Raw genomic sequence first — 20,777 nt, 5'->3', positions numbered from 1 at the left:
ATCTGTGCTGTAACGTGACACTTTCTAAGGCTTCCATTGGCTCTCTAAAGCCGCCAGAAAGTGGAATGGGGTGTCTGCTGTCTCTGGGCAAAGTATAGGAGCAGAGTTTTTGTGAGTGGTCAGCCTGGGGACAGTGAGACTGGAGATGCGAGGTCACGAGAACTCGGCATGTTTTTCTTTCTCTCTTTGAATGAATACAACGTTGCCCGGTTGGAATATTATCGCTATTTTACGAGAAAAATTGCATAAAAATTGATTTTAAACAGCGTTTGACATGCTTCTAAGTACGGTAATGGAATATTTTGAATTTTTTTGTCACTAAATGCGGTCGCACGTTACCCTTTGCTTAGTGACCTGAAAGCACGAACAAAACGGAGGTATTTGGATATAACTATGGATTATTTGGAACCAAAACAACATTTGTTGTTGAAGTAGAAGTCCTGGGAGTGCATTCTGACAAAGAACAGCAAAGGTAATCCAATTTTTCTAATAGTAATTCTGAGTTTAGGTGACCCCGAAGTTGGCGGATGTCAAAATAGCTAGCCGTGATGGCCGAGCTATGTACTCAGAATATTGCAAAATGTGCTTTCGCCGAAAAGCTATTTTAAAATCGGACATAGCGATTGCATAAAGGAGTTCTGTATCTATAATTCTTAAAATAATTGTTATGTATTTTGTCAACGTTTATCATGAGTAATTTAGTAAATTCACCGGAAGTTTTCGGTGGGTATGCTAGTTCTGAACATCACATGCTAATGTTAAAAGCTGTTTTTTTATATAAATATGAACTTGATTGAACAAAACATGCATGTATTGTATAACATAATGTCCTAGGAGTGTCATCTGATGAAGATCATCAAAGGTTAGTGCTGCATTTAGCTGTGGTTTTGGTTTTTGTGACATATATGCTTGCTTTGAAAATGGCTGTGTGACTATTTTTGGCTGGGTACTCTCCTGACATAATCTAATGTTTTGCTTTCACTGTAAAGCCTTTTTGAAATCGGACAATGTGGTTAGATTAACGAGAGTCTTATCTTTAAAATGGTGTAAAATAGTTGATTGTTTCTGGGCAGGAGTAGTAACCAGATTAAATCGGGTACGTTTTTAAAAAATACTGCCCCCTATCCCAAACAGTTAACTAACAATTAGGATGATAATGAAATGTCCTTGTGCACAACATCTGTAACAACCACCACAGAACATTCCCCAAAAGTTGTCATTAGGTTTCAAGGTACTGTAATAACACAATGTAGCAGTAAAGTTTTCCCAGCAAACCAACATTTATTCTGTCAAAGTACCTAGAACATTAGCTAGGTTGTGGTAAATATTCTCATAACACGAAAACTGTCCAGTCACGGTGATGATTATATCATTTTTGTATAAAACAATAACCTGAAGTTGTAAGAATGTTCTTAGAACACATTTATTTTGTTCTTTAAAGGTTCCCAGAATGTTTCTTTGGGTTGTGGGAACATTGTAGGGATATGACAAGATAGAGGTTTCCAAAACACTAAAACTGTCAAGTTGTGCTGAAATTCAGATAATGTTTGTATCCGGGTGCAGAAAACATTCCTTTGATGTTGCACGAATGTTGACAGAGCAGCCTTTGAGTTTTAAAGGTTTCCAGAACATTTAATTAGGTTGTGGGAACATTACAAGAGATAGGTTCCCAAAACACAAAATAATTAGTCACCTTTTGGGACGCAGCCATAATCCACTTAAGGGGATCTAACAAATCAATTAATGACAATTGGAAGTACTAAGCCAGCCAGCAGGAAGGTATTGATCAAAAGTGTCTGTGTAGTGTGTGTGTGTGTGTGTGTGTGTGTGTGTGTGTGTGTGTGTGTGTGTGTGTGTGTGTGTGCCTGCATGCATGTGTGTCTCTCTGTGTGTGTTTGATTGAAAGTGTCTGCTGTCATCACTGGGCCGTTTGAGCATGTTCAAATTCGTGTTAACATCCAAGAGAATCAAAGGGCTGGAATTGAATTGCTTCTCCTGCAATTAGTTTATTGATTTAATTAAGCATCTTTAATGTAGGGGGGAGGAGGAGAGAGAATGAGAACAGCCATTATAGACAGCTGGGGGAGGAGGAGAGAGAATGAGAACAGCCATTATAGACAGCTGGGGGAGGAGGAGAGAGAATGAGAACAGCCATTATAGACAGCTGGGGGAGGAGGAGAGAGAATGAGAACAGCCATTATAGACAGCTGGGGGAGGAGGAGAGAGAATGAGAACAGCCATTTTAGACAGCTGGGGGAGGAGGAAAGCGAATGAGAACAGCCATTTTAGACAGCTGGGGGAGGAGGAGAGAGAATGAGAACAGCCATTTTAGACAGCTGGGGGAGGAGGAAAGAGAATGAGAACAGCCATTTTAGACAATCTGTTCTAACACACCGATAAAGGGTGATCTTAAAGAAATCGATGGTCTTTCACTGCCCCTTTTGTTTTCATTGTACTTTTCTCTCTTCTATACCTCGCTCTCTCTCTTTTGGCAATCTATCTTTCTTAAATCCATTGTTATTGCTTTCGAGAGGTACAGTATAGGCATTTACTGTAGGGCATGGGATGTAGGGCGCAGGGTATGATGTGGAGGGCTTAGTGTGTTACTCACTGGCGTAGGATATAGTGTGGAGGGTTTTTATTGTGGCACTCAATGGTATAGGGTACATAGTGTGGAGGGTTTAGTGTGTAGTGTGGACAGTGTAGTGTGGTACTCACTAGCATAGGGTGAGTTGGTGGCTGACCCGTTGAGGAAGTTGGGTGAGGTTCCTAGCGTGGTCATGCCAGAGTTAGTGTAGCCGTTCATGCTAGTGGAAACAGAGCTGTAGCTGGTCTGCTGTGGGGTGGTGCTGGGGACATAACCATGAGGAGATGCACTGCTGCTACTCCTACTGTAACCTAGAGGTAGAGAAGGAGAGGAGAGACATAAGGAGTCAGGGGAGAGAGGGAGAGAGGGGAGGAGAGAGAGCGGGAGAGGAGGGGGGAGAGAGTGATACAGAGAGAAGGTGGGGTTGGGGGGAAAGAGAGGAGAAACAGAGAGGAGGTGGGGTTGGGGGTAAGAGAGAGGAGAGAGAGAGAGAGAGGAGGTGGGGTTAAGGGGGAAAGAGAGAGGAGAGACAGAGAAGAGGTTGGGTTGGGGGGAAAGAGAGAGAAGAGACAGAGAGCAGAGACAGAGAGATAAATAAAGAGAAATCAAGAGAGAGACAGAGAAAAATATAATTATGAGAGGAAAAGATAAAACAGATAAGTCGTTTTCATACATTACACAAAAACTATGTAACTTCCTGGTTCCTGTGTTTTGGCTCACCCTGATTGGCTATCTGTGTGACCTCTGACCCGGGGAAGGAGTTGACGGCCATCATGCCGGCGTGGACAGAGCTGCTGCCCATCCCAGTCAGCTGGTTGTGGCCGCGTGGCAACGTTGTGTACAACGCCTCTGCCATGTCTGCTGCCCGCTTCAGAATCATCTCCTGAGAGAGAGAGAGACACGTTATAACCGCTTGGTCACATAATGGAATAGAAAAAAAATGTATGTGGTCTCCCAAGTGGCGCAGCGGTCTAAGGCACTGCATCACAGTGCTAGAGGCATCACTACAGACCCGGATTTGAACCCTATCCTAGTTCTAAACCCCCCGCCCCACCACCAACATAGCTCAAGTGGTAGGAAGCTCTCTCATCCATTTATATGCAGATAATACAGTCTTATACTCAGCTGGCCCCTCCACAAATGTTGTGTTAAACACTTTACAACAAAGGTTTTTTTTGTATCCAACAAACTTTCTTTGCCCCTAACCTAGTTCTGAACATGGCTAGACGGTACACTGTCCTTCTCTCAGCACATATCCAAGCCGCAGTCTAAGGTTGAATCTATACTTGGTTTCCTCTATCGTAATCGCTCCTGTTTCACCCCAGCTGCCAAACTAACCCTAATTCAGATCACCATTCTACCCATGCTAGATCAGAGATCGGTAGGTAAGGGTGCTCTCGAGCGGCTAGATGTTCTTTACCATTCGGCCATCAGATTTGCCACCAATGCGCCTTATAGGACACATCACTGCACTCTATACTCCTCTGTAAACTGGTCATCTCTGTATACCCGTCGCAAGACCTACTGGTTGATGCTTATTTATAAAAACCCTCTTAGGCCTCACTCCCCCCTATCTGAGATATCTACTGCAGCCCTCATCCTCCACATACAACACCCGTTCTGCCAGTCACATTCTGTTAAAGGTCCCCAAAGCACACACATCCCTGGGTCGCTCCTCTTTTCAGTTCGCTGCAGCAAGCGACTGGAACGAGCTGCAACAAACACTCAAACTGGACAGTTTTATCTCCATCTCTTCATTCAAAGACTCAGTCATGAACACTCTTACTGACACTTGTGGCTGCCTCGCATGATGTTTGTTGTCTCGACCTTTTTGCCCTTTGTGCTGTTGTCTGTGCCTAACAATGTTTGTATCATGTTTGTGCCGCTACCATGTTGTGCTGCTGCCAGGTTCTGTTGCTACTGTGTTGTTGTCATGTTGTGTTGCTACCATGCTGTGTTGTCATGTGGTGCTGCCATACTGCGTTGTTGTCTTAGGTCTCTCTTTTGACTCTTGGTAGGCCGTCATTGTAAGTAAGAATATGTTCTTAATTGACTTGCCTAGTTAAATAAAGGTTAAATAAAAATACATAAATTAAAAGATACTGAGAGGAGGGAGAGGCAAAACATGGTTAATAGATTCATCAAATGTTTTCTGTCCTCCTCCTCACTTCCCCTTCCCCACCTCCACTCCTCCCACTGTCAGCATGAGGGATGGGGATCTGTACTATACTTCCCCTTCCCCACCTCCACTCCTCCCACTGTCAGCATGAGGGATGGGGATCTGTACTATACTTCCCCTTCCCCACCTCCACTCCTCCCACTGTCAGCATGAGGGATGGGGATCTGTACTATACTTCCCCTTCCCCACCTCCACTCCTCCCACTGTCAGCATGAGGGATGGGGATCTGTACTATACTTCCCCTTCCCCACCTCCACTCCTCCCACTGTCAGCATGAGGGATGGGGATCTGTGTTTCTGCATGTGTGGGAACATTTTGTGTGTGTGTGTGTGTGTGTGTCTCACCTGGTTGTTGTGTGGCATCCCGTACAGCGCTTCTACCAAGTCTGCCGCTCTCTTTAGAATGACTTCCTGTGGAGGAAGAGCGAAAAGGAGGGGGTGAATACGGAACTCTTCACAGAACTTTACTCCATTTTATTACACATTGTGCTATGAATGCAGGATTTGAGGGATGGAAAGAAAGAGAGAGAGAAAGAGAGAAATGTGCAGATCCCAACCACTGGTTATTATCTCGGCAGTATGCGAAAGAGAGAGAGAGAGAGAATCTACCTTTGAATAAAACACGAGTTTCTCTCTCCATCATTCAACCACCAACAAGCAATTCTGTCTACATCTCCCCACAGACTATCCTCTCAATCCTGTCTACATCTCCCCACAGACTATCCTCTCAATCCTGTCTACATCTCCCCTCAGACTATCCTCTCAATCCTGTCTACATCTCCCCTCAGACTAACCTCTCAATCCTGTCTACATCTCCCCACAGACTATACTCTCAATCCTGTCTACATCTCCCCTCAGACTAACCTCTCAATCCTGTCTACATCTCCCCACAGACTATCCTCTCAATCCTGTCTACATCTCCCCTCAGACTAACCTCTCAATCCTGTCTACATCTCCCCACAGACTAACCTCTCAATCCTGTCTACATTTCCCCTCAGACTAACCTCTCAATCCTGTCTACATCTCCCCACAGACTAACCTCTCAATCCTGTCTACATCTCCCCACAGACTAACCTCTCAATCCTGTCTACATCTCCCCTCAGACTAACCTCTCAATCCTGTCTACATCTCCCCTCAGACTAACCTCTCAATCCTGTCTACATCTCCCCTCAGACTAACCTCTTAATCCTGTCTACATCTCCCCTCAGACTAACCTCTCAATCCTGTCTACATCTCCCCTCAAACTAACCTCTTAATCCTGTCTACATTTCCCCTCAGACTAATCTCTCAATCCTGTCTACATCTCCCCTCAGACTAACCTCTCAATCCTGTCTACATCTCCCCTCAGACTAACCTCTCAATCCTGTCTACATCTCCCCTCAAACTAACCTCTTAATCCTGTCTACATTTCCCCTCAGACTAATCTCTCAATGCTGTCTACATCTCCCCTCAGACTAACCTCTCAATCCTGTCTACATCTCCCTACAGACTAACCTCTCAATCCTGTCTACATCTCCCCACAGACTAACCTCTCAATCCTGTCTACATCTCCCCTCAGACTAACCTCTCAATCCTGTCTACATCTCCCCACAGATTACCCTCTCAAAGGATCACCCATCAATTTAACACACTACATCACTAGCTGACACACTGACAGGAGGCTGTGGAGTGTCATAGGCAGGCTGTGCAGTGTCATAGGCAGGCTGCACAGCCTGCACAGCTGCACAGCCTGCACATGACACTTCACAGCCTGCCTATGACACCGCACAGCCTGCCTATGACACTACACAGCCTGTCTATGACAATCTGTCTATACTTGTAGTAGTCTGTAATCTGTGTTCCCTAATCTCTGCCCTGTGATTATCCTATCAACCCCCGTCACCTAAAACAATATACACAAAACCGTGTACGTGTATGTGTATGTGTGAGTGTGTGTGTGTGTGTGATGTAGACAAGCACGGAGCATGTGTGTGCTCTCACTCTGACATACTGCCTTTCAATCAGCCCCCTGAACACACACACACACACACACACACACACACACACACACACACACACACACACACACACACACACACACACACACACACACACACACGCTCGCAGGACATGCCAGGAGGGTCAGCAAAGCAATAAAGAGTGTGAAGCGCTGTCAAAGGTGCTAAATTCACTCAATAATGGGAATCCTGCTTCTGTGTTACCTTCCCATTACTAGATGTATACAAGAGAGAGGGGGAGCGGGGGAAGGAGAGAGAGTGAGAGAGAAAGAGATATGTATGGGGGGTGAAATGGGTAGATAGAGAGTGGAGTCCTATCTCGTCAGTCCGCTCTAGGTGATTGAGAGACATGGGGTCCCAGGGAAGATAAGTGGATCTTTAGTATGTATGCTCTCTCTCTCTCCTCTCCTCGCGTTCCCTTCTTTTCCTTGACGCCCCATGCCTCCCAGGGATGACTAGATGGACGGATGGAGGGAGGAGAGGAGGAGGAGGGGAAATGAGGGAAGAGTATTAGGGCACAGACAGAACCCCCACTGTGTGCTATAAAGAGGAGAGCACTACTCCCTCAATCCCTCCCTCCCTCTCTCCTTCCCATCTCTTCATCCCCTAAGTCTCCCCATCTCCATTTCTCTGTCTCTCTCTGTCTCTGTCTCTGTCGCTCTCTCTCTCTCTCTCTCTCTCACTATCTCTTCTTCCCCCTCTCTCTCTCTCTTTCTTCTCATCCCTTATTCTGTCTGTCTGTTTAGTCCTGGGGTCTGTTGAGTTAGTAAAGTGATTATGAGGACTGGGGTCCAGAGTCACTCTAAAGATAATCACAGAAATGTTGTTAGCTGCTCTATGTCCATAGATAGTACCGCTTACCGTAAAACATTTCCTGGACTGTGTGTGTGTGTGTGTGTGTGTGCGTGCATATGGTGTGTGTGTGTGTGTGTGTGTGTGTGTGTGTGTGTGCGTGCATATGGGGTGTGTGTGTGTGCGTGCATATGGTGTGTGTGTGTGTGTGTGTGTGTGTGTGTGTGTGTGTGTGTGTGTGTGTGTGTGTGTGTGTGTGTGTGTGTGTGTGTGTGTAGGGACTCTTCCTGTAAAGGCTGTGAGGGCCTGATATAAACAGGAAGGGAACCTGATCCAGACCTCTGGTCTGCTGTCGTCTGGCGGTCAACGGAATCATTAGCCACACCAGATGGAACCTACAGGAGCCAGACGGAACCTTGACAAACCAGACGGAACCTTGACAAACCAGACGGAACCTAGCCACCAGCCAGATGGAATTTAAGGAGAGAAGATTCATTTAAGACCCCTTTTTTAGTCATAATAAGTAGGGGGGACACCTGATTCAGAGGATACGGGAGACAAGTTAATACTGTGTTTATGTCCAAATGACACCCTAATCCCTATTTAGTGCACTACCTTTGATCCAATGGACTGTTGTCAAAAGTAGTGCACTGCATAGGGAATAGGGTACTGTTTGGAACACAGATCATTTCTCTGCAGTGATTAAGTCTAGTTGTTGCCAGAAGCGCGGTCAACAACAAATTATTATTAGCTCAATAAAGACTCAGATCAAGAGGTGAAATGAACAACCAGACCTGCCTGCTACCAACGTACTTACCTACCGACCTACCGACCTACCGACCTACCGACCTACCGATCTACCTACCTACCTACCTACCTACCTACCTACCTACCTACCTACCTACCTACCAGTGGAGGCTGTTGAGGGGAGGACAGCTCATAATAATGGCTGGAACAGAGCAAATGGAATGGCATTAAACACATGGAAACCATGTGTTTGATGTACTTGTTACCATTCCACCTATTCCACTTCAGTCATTACCATAAGCCCGTTCTCCTCAATTAAGATGCCACTAACCTCCTGTGCTACCTACCTACCGCTGTTCATTTATTGGAGGAAGGAAAGAGAGGGGGGAGGGAGGGAGAGGGGGACAGAGAGAGAAATATATATATATATAGAGTGAGAGAGTGAAAGGGAGGAGATACAGGGGGTGTTAGTCTGAAGATCAAGGGCCGTATGTATCAAGCATCTCAGTAGGAGTGCTGATTTGTTCCACAGACCTTACCACCAGACATGACCCAGAGTGAGGGAGAGGTGATTTCTCTCTTAACCTCCCACACCTGTTTGCTCTCCCCTCCCCCGCTGTCTCTCAGTGCTGGACGAGCAATCAAGCCCGGCGCACAAATATGTGTGTGTGGTCAGTAATAACGCCCAGCTGGGCAGTTCTTCGATCCCCAGCTGACTGAACCATGATGGATCACCTGTATACCTCTCCTACCCCTTCTCCTCCCCCTCCCCTTCCTCTTCCTCCCTTCTCCGTGTGTGTGTGTGTGCGTGTGTGTGTGTGTGTGTGTGTGTGTGTGCGTGTGTGTGTGTGTGTGTGTGTGTGTGTGTGTGCGTGTGTGCGTGCGTATGTATGTGTGTGTGTGTATTGTTGTGTGTATGTATTTGTGTGTGTGTGTACTGACCTTAGGTAGTCTCTCCTGGTCTCCTGGATGTCTGGGGATGACCTTCTGTAACCTCTGGAAGCCGTAATCTATAGTGGGCTCATTCAACGCTATGGAGAGAGGGAGAGAGAGAGAGAGGGAGAGAGTGATAGAGATAGATGGGGAGAGAGATAGATTTTTTTTACTTAGTCTTTCTTTAATGAAACATTCTCATGGCATTAAAACCTCACCCCCCCCCCCTAAAATAAAACACCAAAAATAAATCCTGTACTGCAGTACTGCATACATGTACCATACACACCTTGCCCTCTACCCCTCGAAACAAAACAATACATCAAAATAACCAAAATCTCACCACTTCTACAACCGTATATCCAAAACATCTTCCCCAGCTATACAGACAGTCCCCATAACACACCATATCTCCTGAAACATCTCCACACTTTTAATCATTTTATAGAACTCAAATTCCACCCTAAGACGCACAGAGGCCATCCCATTAAAAAGTAATAAAGGGTCTGTTATCTCTCCACCTTTGACCCTGTTCCTCCTTGTTAGCTAAATAGACAACTTTGCCTGAGCAAACAGAAAATTCAACAAAATACATTTGGCCTTCTCCTTATTCAAATACCTGTATCCCATTATAAACATCCCAACAGTAAAACCCACCCCCAACCTCTCACACAGACATTCCAACAGAGACATTAATGGCATTAACTCCCCCAGGCTCGGAGTGTTAAAGTCTAACAAGTCCTCCAGACCCCGTTGCCAGTCCCCAGTCTCTGCCGTCACCTGCAGTGTTGGAAACATTAGTGGTCCCTCCCCTTTTGGCCGCTCAATTACCCCTCTGTCCGACTCAGACAGTGTCTCCTGGACCTCCTCCAGGAATCTCTCCAGCAGCCTAACACGGAACCCAAACCGGCTTCGTGCGTTCGCCATTGCGTGCCATCGTGCATAAATGTATTTTGTCGCCCCACACCAAACGCGATCACAACATGCAGGTTAAAATATCAAAACAAACTCTGAACCAATTATATTAATTTGGGGAAAGGTCGAAAGCATTAAACATTTATGGCAATTTAGCTAGCTTGCTTGTACTTGCTAGCTAATTTGACCTATTTAGCTAGCTTGCTGTTGCTAGCTAATTTGTCCTGGGATATAAACATTGAGTTGTTATTTTACCTGAAATGCACAAGGTCCTCTACTCCGCCAATTAATCCACACATAAAACGGTCAACCGAATCGTTTCTAGTCATCTCTCCTCCTTTCAGGCTTTTTCTTCTCTTGACTTTATATTGCGATTGGCAACTTTCATAAATAAGGGCATTACCGCCACTGATCTCGTTTGTCTTTCAGTCACCCACGTGGGTATAACCAATGAGGAGATGGCACGTGGGTACCTGCTTCTATAAACCAATGAGGAGATGGGAGAGGCAGAACTTGCAGTGCGATCTGCGTCAGAAATAGAACTGACTTCTATTTTAGCCCTTGGCAACGCAGAAGCTCGTTGGCTCGCGCGAGCAGTGTGGGTGCAATAATTGAATAATATAGATTTCTAAATGTATTTTGCAACGATCGTGTACGCGACGCGAGCGGTGTAGTCAGCCTGTAAGAGACGTTATTCCTTCTCTCCCAGCAGTCGAAGGTCACCCAGCCTTAGTAAACCCGCTGCCATCAGTGGGGGGGGGGGGGGGGGGGGGGGTTGAGCATAGCCAGTTTATGCCACAGGGAAGATGCCACCAGGTTGTTGACTTTCAGCACCCTCCCTCTATATGACACATGGGACCGGAGCCACCTCCACCTGGCCAGTCTAGACACCATTGCCTGTGACAGCCCCTCCCAGTTCTTCCTGACCCACCTTTCCAAGCCCAGGTACACCCTCCAAATGTTAAGCCCTTCACAACCCCACTGCAAACCCCCTGGAAGCAGAGGGGCCTAACCCCCCATGCCCCACATAACAGAGCTTTGCTCTTGCCCCAGTTTACCTTAGCTGACGAAGCTCCCTCGTACACCTTCAGACTAGTCTCTAGTGCCTGCATATCCTGCATATCCTGCATATCCTGACCATCACAGAAATGTCATCTGCATACGCTGACACTGCTATGCCTGTCAACACACCCATGCCTATCCAATACACTCCATGCTGTCTCCGGCGTAGCAGGCCCAAAAAAAGCTCAATGGCAAGTGTATATAGCCCGCGCGATATGCAACTTTTCAGGGAAGTAAGGAACCAATATACACAGGCAGTTAGGAAAGCAAAGGCTAGCTTTTCAAACAGAAATTTGCATCCTGTAACACAAACTCCAAAAAGTTAATGGAGAATAAGAGCAACTCCTCCCAGCTGCCCACTGCACTGAGGCTAGGAAACACTGTCACCACTGATAAATCCACGATAATTGACAATTTCAATAAGCATTTTTATTCAGCTGGCTATGCTTTCCACCTGGCTACCCCTACCCCGGTCAACAATTTGACTCTGTCAATCACCGCATTCTTATCGGCAGACTCAACAGCCTTGGTTTCTCAAATGACTGCCTCGACTGGTTCACCAACTACTTCTCAGACAGAGTTCAGTGTGTCAAATCGGAGGGCCTGTTGTCCGGACCTCTGGCAGTCTCTATGGCCGACTCTTTTCTCTGTATACATCAATGATATCGTTCTTGCTGCTGGTGATTCTCTGATCCACCTCTACGCAGACGACACCATTCTGTATACATCTGGCCCTTCTTTAACTAACTTCCAGACGAACTTCAATGCCATACAACACTCCTTCAGTGGCCTCCAACTGCTCTTAAATGCAAGTAAAACTAAATGCATACTCTTCAACCGATCGCTGCCCATACCGACCAACATCACTACTCTGGACGGTTCTGACTTAGAATATGTGGACAACTACAAATACCTAGGTGTCTGGTTAGACTGTAAACTCTCCTTCCAGATTCACATTAAGCATCTCCAATCCAAAATGAAATCTAGAATCAGCTTCCTCTTTCACAACGAAGCATCCTTCTGTAAAGGAGTGTGTAACTGGCTGCAGGGAAGTCAGGCGCAGGAGAGCAGAAATGGGTAGCAAACAGAGCCCTTTATTGAGGCAAACAAAACACGCCACTGAGAAAATTAAACACACACGGGTTAACCCGGCGCAAACCAGCCTGGAGTACACATACATTTACACATAACAATTCCACACACAGACATCGGGGGAAACAGAGGGTTATATGCAAGACGAGTAATGAGGGAATGCAAACCAGGTGTGCGGGAAAACGAGACAAAACAAATGGAAAATGAAAGGTGGATCGGCGATGGCTAGAAGACCAGTGACGTCGACCGCCAAACGCCGCCCAAACAAGGAGAGGGACCGACCTCGGCGGAAGTCGTGACACCTTCACTCATGCTACCAAGCATACCCTCGTAAAACTGACTATCCAACCGATCCTAGACTTCGGCGATGTCATTTACAAAATAGCCTCCAACACTCTACCCAGCAAATTGGATGCAGTCTATCACGGTGCCATCTGTTTTGTCACCAAAGCCCCATATCCTGTTTGGGATAGGGGGCAGTATTTTCACATTCGGATGAAAAGCGTGCCCAGATTAAACTGCCTGCTACTCAGGCCCAGAAGCTAAGATATGCATATTATTAGTAGATTTGGACAGAAAACACTGAAGTTTCTAAAACTGTTTGAATGATGTCTGTGAGTATAACAGAACTCATATGGCAGGCAAAAACCTGAGAACAATCCAACCAGGAAGTGGGAAATCTGAGGTTTGTAGTTTTTCAAGTGATTGCCTATCCAATATACAGTGTCTATGGGGTCATATTGCACTCCCTAAGGCTTCCACTAGATGTCAACAGTCTTTAGAATGTTGTTTCAGGCTTCTACTGTGAAGGGGGAGAAAATAAGAGCTGTTTGAATCAGGGGTCTGGCAGAATGCCATGAGCTAAGTCTCGCACGCGGCCGTCAGCGCGAGCTGCATTCCCTTTCCTTTCTAAAGACAAAGGAATGTACAGGCCAGGTAAGGATATGAATCACGCCAAAACAATGAGAAGATCACATCTTCAAATATTACTGAACAATAACAGTTGACATAATTTTGTCTCCTCTGACCCCTTTAAGTCGTAAGTAGGATTCAGACTAGGATTAGTCCTGTGTGCTTATTGCCCTAACCAGCTGAGGGTCTATGATTTTTCACAATATATTATGACGCAGGATATGTTACAACACAGCCTTTTAGATATGAAAATCTACGTAGTCTGTCTGTCTGTGTGTCTGTGTGTGAAAGAGAGCAAGATAGAGAGAGAGAGAGCAAGATAGAGAGAGAGAGAGCAAGATAGAGAGAGAGAGAGCAAGATAGAGAGAGAGAGCAAGATAGAGAGAGAGCGCAAGATAGAGAGAGAGGGCAAGATAGAGAGCGAGAGAGCAAGATAGAGAGAGATAGAGGGCAAGACAGACAGAGAGAGAGAGAGAGATAGGGCAAGTTAGAGAGAGAGACAGAGAGGGCAAGATAGAGAGAGAGAAGGGGGATAGGGCAAGATAGAGAGAGAGACACATTAATCACGTCACTCTCCAAAAAGACCCAATCCTAACCAGTAAACATGAAAACATCATTAACTTTATAATCAGCAACTGTAGGGATTCACCTCCCAATCAACTCGATCAGCTCCATCATCAGGATCAATACACATGGAAGTTTCATGAAGCCACATCCACACCACCATCCACAATGCTTCATATTTAACTGGAATAGATGGTAGGAAATTAGTTAGGGAGGGAAGAGGAAGAGGAGGAGAGGGGAGAGTATGAGTTAGGGAGGGAGGAGGAGGAGAGGGGAGATTATGAGTTAGGGAGGGGGGAGGAGGAGAGGGTAGAGCATGTATGAGTTAGGGAGGGACGGAGGAGTGGGGAGAGTATGTATGAGTTAGGGAGGGAGGAGGAGGAGCGGGGAGAGTATGTATGAGTTGGGGGGAGGAGCGGGGAGAGAATGTATGAGTTAGGGAGGGAGGAGTAGAGGGGAGAGTATGTATGAGTTAGGGAGGGAGGGAGGGAGGAGAAGAGAGGAGAGTATGTATGAGTTAGGGAGGGAGGGAGGAGAAGAGGGGAGAGTATATATGAGTTGGGGGGAGGAGCGGGGAGAGAATGTATGAGTTAGGGAGGGAGGAGGAGGAGCGGGGAGAGCATGTATGAGTTAGGGAGGAGGAGGAGAGGGGAGAGCATGTATGAGTTAGGGCAGGATGGAGGAAGAGAAGGGAGAGTATGAGTTAGGGAGGGATGAGTAGAGGGGAGAGCATGTATGAGTTAGGGAGGGAGGAGGAGGAGCGGGGAGAGCATGTATGAGTTAGGGAGGGAGGAGTAGAGGGGAGAGTATGTATGCATTAGGGAGGGGGGAGGAGGAGCGGGGAGAGCATGTATGAGTTAGGGCAGGATGGAGGAAGAGAAGGGAGAGTATGAGTTAGGGAGGGATGAGTAGAGGGGAGAGCATGTATGAGTTAGGGAGGGAGGAGTAGAGGGGAGAGTATGTATGCATTAGGGAGGGGGGAGGAGGAGCGGGGAGAGCATGTATGAGTTAGGGCAGGATGGAGGAAGAGAAGGGAGAGTATGAGTTAGGGAGGGATGAGTAGAGGGGAGAGCATGTATGAGTTAGGGAGGGAGGAGTAGAGGGGAGAGTATGTATGCATTAGGGAGGGGGGAGGAGGAGCGGGGAGAGCATGTATGAGTTAGGGAGGAGGAGGAGAGGGGAGAGCATGTATGAGTTAGGGCAGGATGGAGGAAGAGAAGGGAGAGTATGAGTTAGGGAGGGATGAGTAGAGGGGAGAGCATGTATAAGTTAGGGAGGGAGGAGGAGGAGCGGGGAGAGCATGTATGAGTTAGGGAGGGAGGAGTAGAGGGGAGAGTATGTATGCATTAGGGAGGGGAGAGGAGGAGCGGGGAGAGCATGTATGAGTTAGGGAGGGAGGAGTAGAGGGGAGAGTATGTATGCATTAGGGAGGGGGGAGGAGGAGCGGGGAGAGCATGTATGAGTTAGGGCAGGATGGAGGAAGAGAAGGGAGAGTATGAGTTAGGGAGGGATGATGATGATGCTCTCAACCCTTTTCTCTCTCTCTCTCTCTCTCTCTCTCTCAATACCTTCATAAGCCATTCTCTTCTCCTTTCCCTCCCTTCCTCCCGCCTTCTGTTCTCCAGTGTTCAGGTGGGATCTCATGATAGCTGGCTAAGGATCGATTCAGCCACTGGAGGTTCAATAGTATTACTGCTTCATTCTTCACACATACGCACGCACGCACGCACGCACGCAAGCTCACTCACTCACTCACTCACTCACTCACTCACTCACTCACTCACTCACTCACTCACTCACTCACTCACTCACTCACTCACTCACTCACACACACTGACCCTTCCCCCAACCTAAATCAATTCCATACAATCTTGTTTTGATCCATTTCTCCGGTGATTGAGTTTATTTGGAGGATCAGACAGACTAAATTACACATAACTTGAACATGTCAAGAGGATAAAAGAACAGGAAATTCAGACCCATAGAATGGATTGCTTATTTTTTATAAAGGAAAGCCTGCCTGCTTTACTTTTAAACAGATGCTTTCGAATTTTACCAATGAATGTATATAAATATGACATTTCACTATGATAATAGCAAAAGTTCAACTAATCTAGGAATTAAGATTACAGTAAGATTACTAGACCTATAGCAAACAGTATTTTATAATCTAACCCATCATAAAAGCACAAAATGGGAAATCCTATAATCAACATAAATCCAATACTGATCTTTAGGGAAGATTATAATGTGGTGTTCCACCATCTGGACATTCCAATTCCTTCCTACCATTCCATTTAGCAGGAGATAGTGTTTAAACCCTGAATCTCATTTCAATATCCCCATATATTGTTTAGGAACTGTGTCTGACTGTGTGTGTGTGGGGGGTGGGGGGGGGGGTGGTATGTGGCATGCTCCCCATCTCTACCAGGAGAATCCAGAAGTTTTAATCAACAGCAGACTCCACGGCAGCTCAATAAAGGACTGAATTCACAAATGGGAAGGAGAGAAAGTAATAGACCACTTCGCTACTGCACTCAACTCTTACACACAGAGAGAGAGAGAGAGAGAGAGAAGCACACAGCCACTATCTATCTATCTATCTATCTATCTATCTATCTATCTATCTATCTATCTATCTATCTATCTATCTATCTATCTATCTATCTATCTATCTATCTATCTATCTATCTATCTATCTATCTATCTATCTATCTATCTATCTATCTATCTATCTATCTATCTATCTATCTATCTATCTATCTATCTATCTATCTGTCTATCTATCTATCTATCTATCTATCTATCTATCTATCTATCTATCTATCTATCTATCTATCTATCTATCTATCTATCTATCTATCTATCTATCTATCTATCTATCTAAGGTCTATCTATACTACACACTGATACTAATGCCAGTAATACAGGTACAGACTGAAGTTCTTCCATTTCACAGTTCCTCCCGATATAAAAATGACAAACAACTTCTGGCTCTTTCCACCCCCCTGTGGAATAGTAGTCAGATAGAACATAGAGAGAATGGGAGTTAAATGGAACACTATTCCCTATGTAGTGCACTACTTTTGACCAGGACCCTATGGGCTTTATAAAGGGAGCCATTTAGGACACATTTAGAGTCTTTCAGGTTGTTAATATTCTGTATTTTAGTCTTGTCCTGTCCCTGTCCTGTTCTAACAGCATCCTCAGCCTCCTGACTGATGACTGATGCTTCACACCTAATCAGTACTAGACCCAGAAATACTACTCTTAATGTGTCTGTCTGTCTGTATGTCAGAGTGAGAGAGCGAGAGCGATTGCCAAAGTGAGAGCATTGGTCTTTGTATGTGTGTATGTGCATGTGTGTGTGTGTGTGTGTGCATCCAATTCTTAGCAACTACCCGTAATGAGAATAGTATTGACATATACACTGACTCGGTGACTGAGTTCATCAGGAAGTGCATAGAGGATGTTGTTCCCACTGTGAGGATTACAACCTATCCAAACTAGAAACCGTGGCAGAAATCACGCAAAACTGAAAGCTCGAACCACCACATTTATCCACGGCAAGGTGACTGGGAACATGGATGTGTACAAACAGATATCCGTAAGGCAATTAAACAGCCAAAATGACAGTACAGAGACAAAGTGGAGTCGCAATTCAACGGCCCAGACACAAGACGTACAATGCCTTGCAAAAGTATTCATCCCCCTTGGCGTTTTTCCTATTTGTTGCATTACAACCAGTAATTTAAATTGATTTTTTATTTGGATTTCATGTAATGAACATACAGAAAATAGTCCAAATTGGTGAGGTGAAATGAAAAAAATTACTTGTTTCAAAAAATACAAATTAAAAACAAACAGAAAAGGGGTGCCTGCATACGTATTCACCCACTTTGCTATGACGCCCCTAAATAAGATCTGGTGCAACCAATTACCTTCAGAAGTCAAATAATTAGTTAAATAAAGTTCACCTGTGTGCAATCTATGTGTCACATGATCTGCCACATGATCGCAGTATATATAAACTTGTTCTGAAAGGCCCCAGAGTCTGTAACACCACTAAGCAATGAGCACCACCAAGCAAGCGGCACCATGAAGACCAAGGAGCTCTCCAAACAGGTCAGGGACAAAGTTGTGGAGAAGTACAGATCAGGGTTGGGTTCTAAAAAAATATCAGAAACTTTGAACATCCCACAGAGCTCCATTAAATCCATTATTAAAAAATACAAAGAATAAAGCACCACAACAAACCTGCCAAGAGATTGCTGCCCACCAAAACTCACAGACCAGACAAGGAGGGCATTAATCAGAGAGGCAACAAAGAGACCAAAGATAACCTTGAAGGAGCTGCAAAGCTCCACAGCAGAGTTTGAAGTATCTGTCCATAGGACAACGTTAAGCCATACACTCCACAGAGCTGGGCTTTACAGAAGAGTGGCCAGAAAAAAAGCCATTGCTTAAAGAAGAAAATAAGCAAACACGTTTGGTGTTTGCCAAAAGGTGTGTGGGAGACTCCCCAAACATATGGAAGAAGTACTCTGGTCAGATGAGACTAATATTGAGCTTTTTGGCCATCAAGGAAAATGCTACGTCTGACGCAAACCCAACACCTCTCATCACCCCGAGAAAACTATCCCCACAGTGAAGCATGGTGGTGGCAGCATCATGCTGTGGGGATGTTTTTCATCGGCAGGGACTGGGAAACTGGTCAGAATTGAAAGAATGATGGATTGCGCTAAATACAGGGAAATTCTTGAGGGTGACCTGTTTCAGTCTTCCAGAGATTTGAGACTGGGACGGAGGTTCACCATCCAGCAGGACAATGACCCTAAGCATACTGATGAAGCATCTCTCGAGTGGTTTAAGGGGAAAACATTTAAATGTCTTGGAATGGCCTAGTCAAAGCCCAGACCTCAATCCAATTGAGAATCTGTGCTATGACTTAAAGATTGCTGTACACCAGTGGAACCCATCCTACTTGAAGGAGCTGGAGCAGTTTTGCTTTGAAGAATGGGCAAAAATACCAGTGGCTGGATGTGCCAAGCTTATAGAGACATACCCCAAGAGACTTGCAGCTGTAATTGCTGCAAGAGGTGGCTCTACAAAGTATTGACTTTGGGGGGGTGAATAGTTATGCTCACTAAAGTTTTCAGTTTCTTTGTCTTATTTCTTGTTTGTTTCACATTAAAACATATTTTGCATCTTCAAGTGGTAGGCATGTTGTGTAAATCAAATGATACAAACCCCCCAAAAATACATTTTAATTCCAGGTTGTCAAGCAACAAAATAGGAATAATGCCAAGGGGGGTCAATACTTTTACAAGGCACTGTATGTGGCAGGGACTCCAGACCATCATGGATGATAAAGGGAAAGCCAGCCACGTTGCGGCCACTGAGGTCTCTCTCCCACGTCTTGCTCCCGGACAAGCTAAACACCTTCTTCTCCCCGCTTCGATGAAAACACAGAGCCACAAACGCGGGCCATCGCTGCTCACAAGGATTGTGAAGTCTCGTTCTCTATGGCCGACGGAGTAAGACATTTAAGCCTGTTAACCCTCGCTAGGCTGCCGGCCCAGACGGCACCCAAGCTGCGTCATCAGAGCATGTGCAGTGTTTATGGACATATTAAATCTCTCCCTATCCCAGACTGCTGTCCCAACTTGCTTCAAGATGTCCACCATTCTTCCTGTACCCAAGAATACGAAGGTAAATGAACTAAATGACTATCACCCATAGCACTCACTTCTGTCATCATGAAGCACTAAGCTCACGGCCTTGGGTCTGAACCCCGCCCTGTGCAACTGGGTCCTGGACTTCCTGAATGGTCGACCCCAGGTTCGTGAAGGTAGGCAACAACACCTCCACCATGCTGATCCTCAACACTGGGGGCCCCACAAGGGTGTGTGCTTAGGTCCCTCCTGTACTCCCTGTTCACCCATGACTGCGGGGCCACGCACGCCTCCAACTCAATCATCAGGTTTGCTGACAACACAACAGTGGTAGGCCTGATTACCAACAACGATGAGACAGCCTAGAGGGAGGAAATGAGGGCCCTGATGGGGTTGTGCCAGGAAAATAACCTCTACCTCAACATCAACAAAACAAAGGAGCTGATCGTGGACTTCAGGAGACATTAGAGGGAGCACACCCCTATCCACATCGACGGGCCGCAGTGGAGAAGGTGGAAAGCTTCAAGTTCTTCGGCGTGCATATCCCAGACAACCTAAAATGATCTATCCACACAGACAGTGTGGTGAAGAAGGCACAACAGCACCTCTTCAACCTCAGGAGGCTGAAGAAATTCCACATGGCCCCTCAGTCCCTCACAAAGTACTACAAATGCACCAATGAGAGCATCCTGTCAGACTGTATCACCTCCTGGTACGGCAATTGCACCGTCTACAACCGCAAGTGTCTCCAGAGTGTGGTGCGGTCAGCCCAACGCATCACCAGGGCAATGCTTGCCCTCCGGGACATCTACAGCACCCTGTGTCACATGAAGGCCAAGAAGATCATCAAGGTTCGCAGCCACCCGAGCCATGGCCTGTTCACCCTGCTACCATTTAAAAGACAGAGACAGTACTGGTGCATCAAAGCTGGGACCGAGAGACTAAAATCAGCTTATATCTCCAGGCCATCAGACTGTTAAATAGTCACCGCTAGCCGGCCTCCGCCCAGTACCCTGCCCTGAACTTAGTAACTGTTACTAGCTGGCTACCACCCGGTACTCTACCCTGCTTTGCACGCTCTTGGCATTCACTCAAACAGCTTCATGAGGTAGTCAACTGGAATGCATTTCAATTAACAGGTGTGCCTTGTTAAAAGTTAATATGTGGAATTTTTCTCATTCTTAATGCATTTGAGCCAATCAGTTGTGTTGTGACAAGGTAAGGGGGGTATACAAAAGATAGCCCTATTTGGTAAAAGACCAAGTCCATATTATGGCAAGAACATCTCAAATAAGCAAACAGAAACGACAGTCCATCATTACT

General features: G+C 45.8%; 1 protein-coding gene across 4 annotated transcripts in view; it reads right to left on the bottom strand.

The window, feature by feature from the left end:
• Positions 1-20,777, bottom strand: part of LOC115205632 (transcription factor COE1-A) — a 107,497-nt gene that overhangs the window by 6,220 nt on the left and 80,500 nt on the right. For 3 of the 4 annotated variants that reach the window (XM_029771815.1, XM_029771816.1, XM_029771814.1), the window contains exons 11-14: positions 9,244-9,332; positions 5,111-5,176; positions 3,308-3,470; positions 2,719-2,898 (exon numbers count right to left, since the gene is read on the bottom strand). In XM_029771815.1, the coding sequence (XP_029627675.1) occupies positions 2,719-2,898; positions 3,308-3,470; positions 5,111-5,176; positions 9,244-9,332 (498 nt within the window). Of the gene's footprint in view, positions 1-2,257; positions 2,337-2,718; positions 2,899-3,307; positions 3,471-5,110; positions 5,177-9,243; positions 9,333-20,777 lie in introns of those variants that run through there. The other variant, XM_029771817.1, reaches the window with a different exon arrangement.

Source organism: Salmo trutta, chromosome 13 (genome assembly GCF_901001165.1).
Source record: "Salmo trutta chromosome 13, fSalTru1.1, whole genome shotgun sequence".
In the NCBI taxonomy this organism is placed as follows: Eukaryota; Metazoa; Chordata; class Actinopteri; order Salmoniformes; family Salmonidae; genus Salmo; species Salmo trutta.
This window is presented reverse-complemented; position numbering and strand designations above follow the sequence as displayed.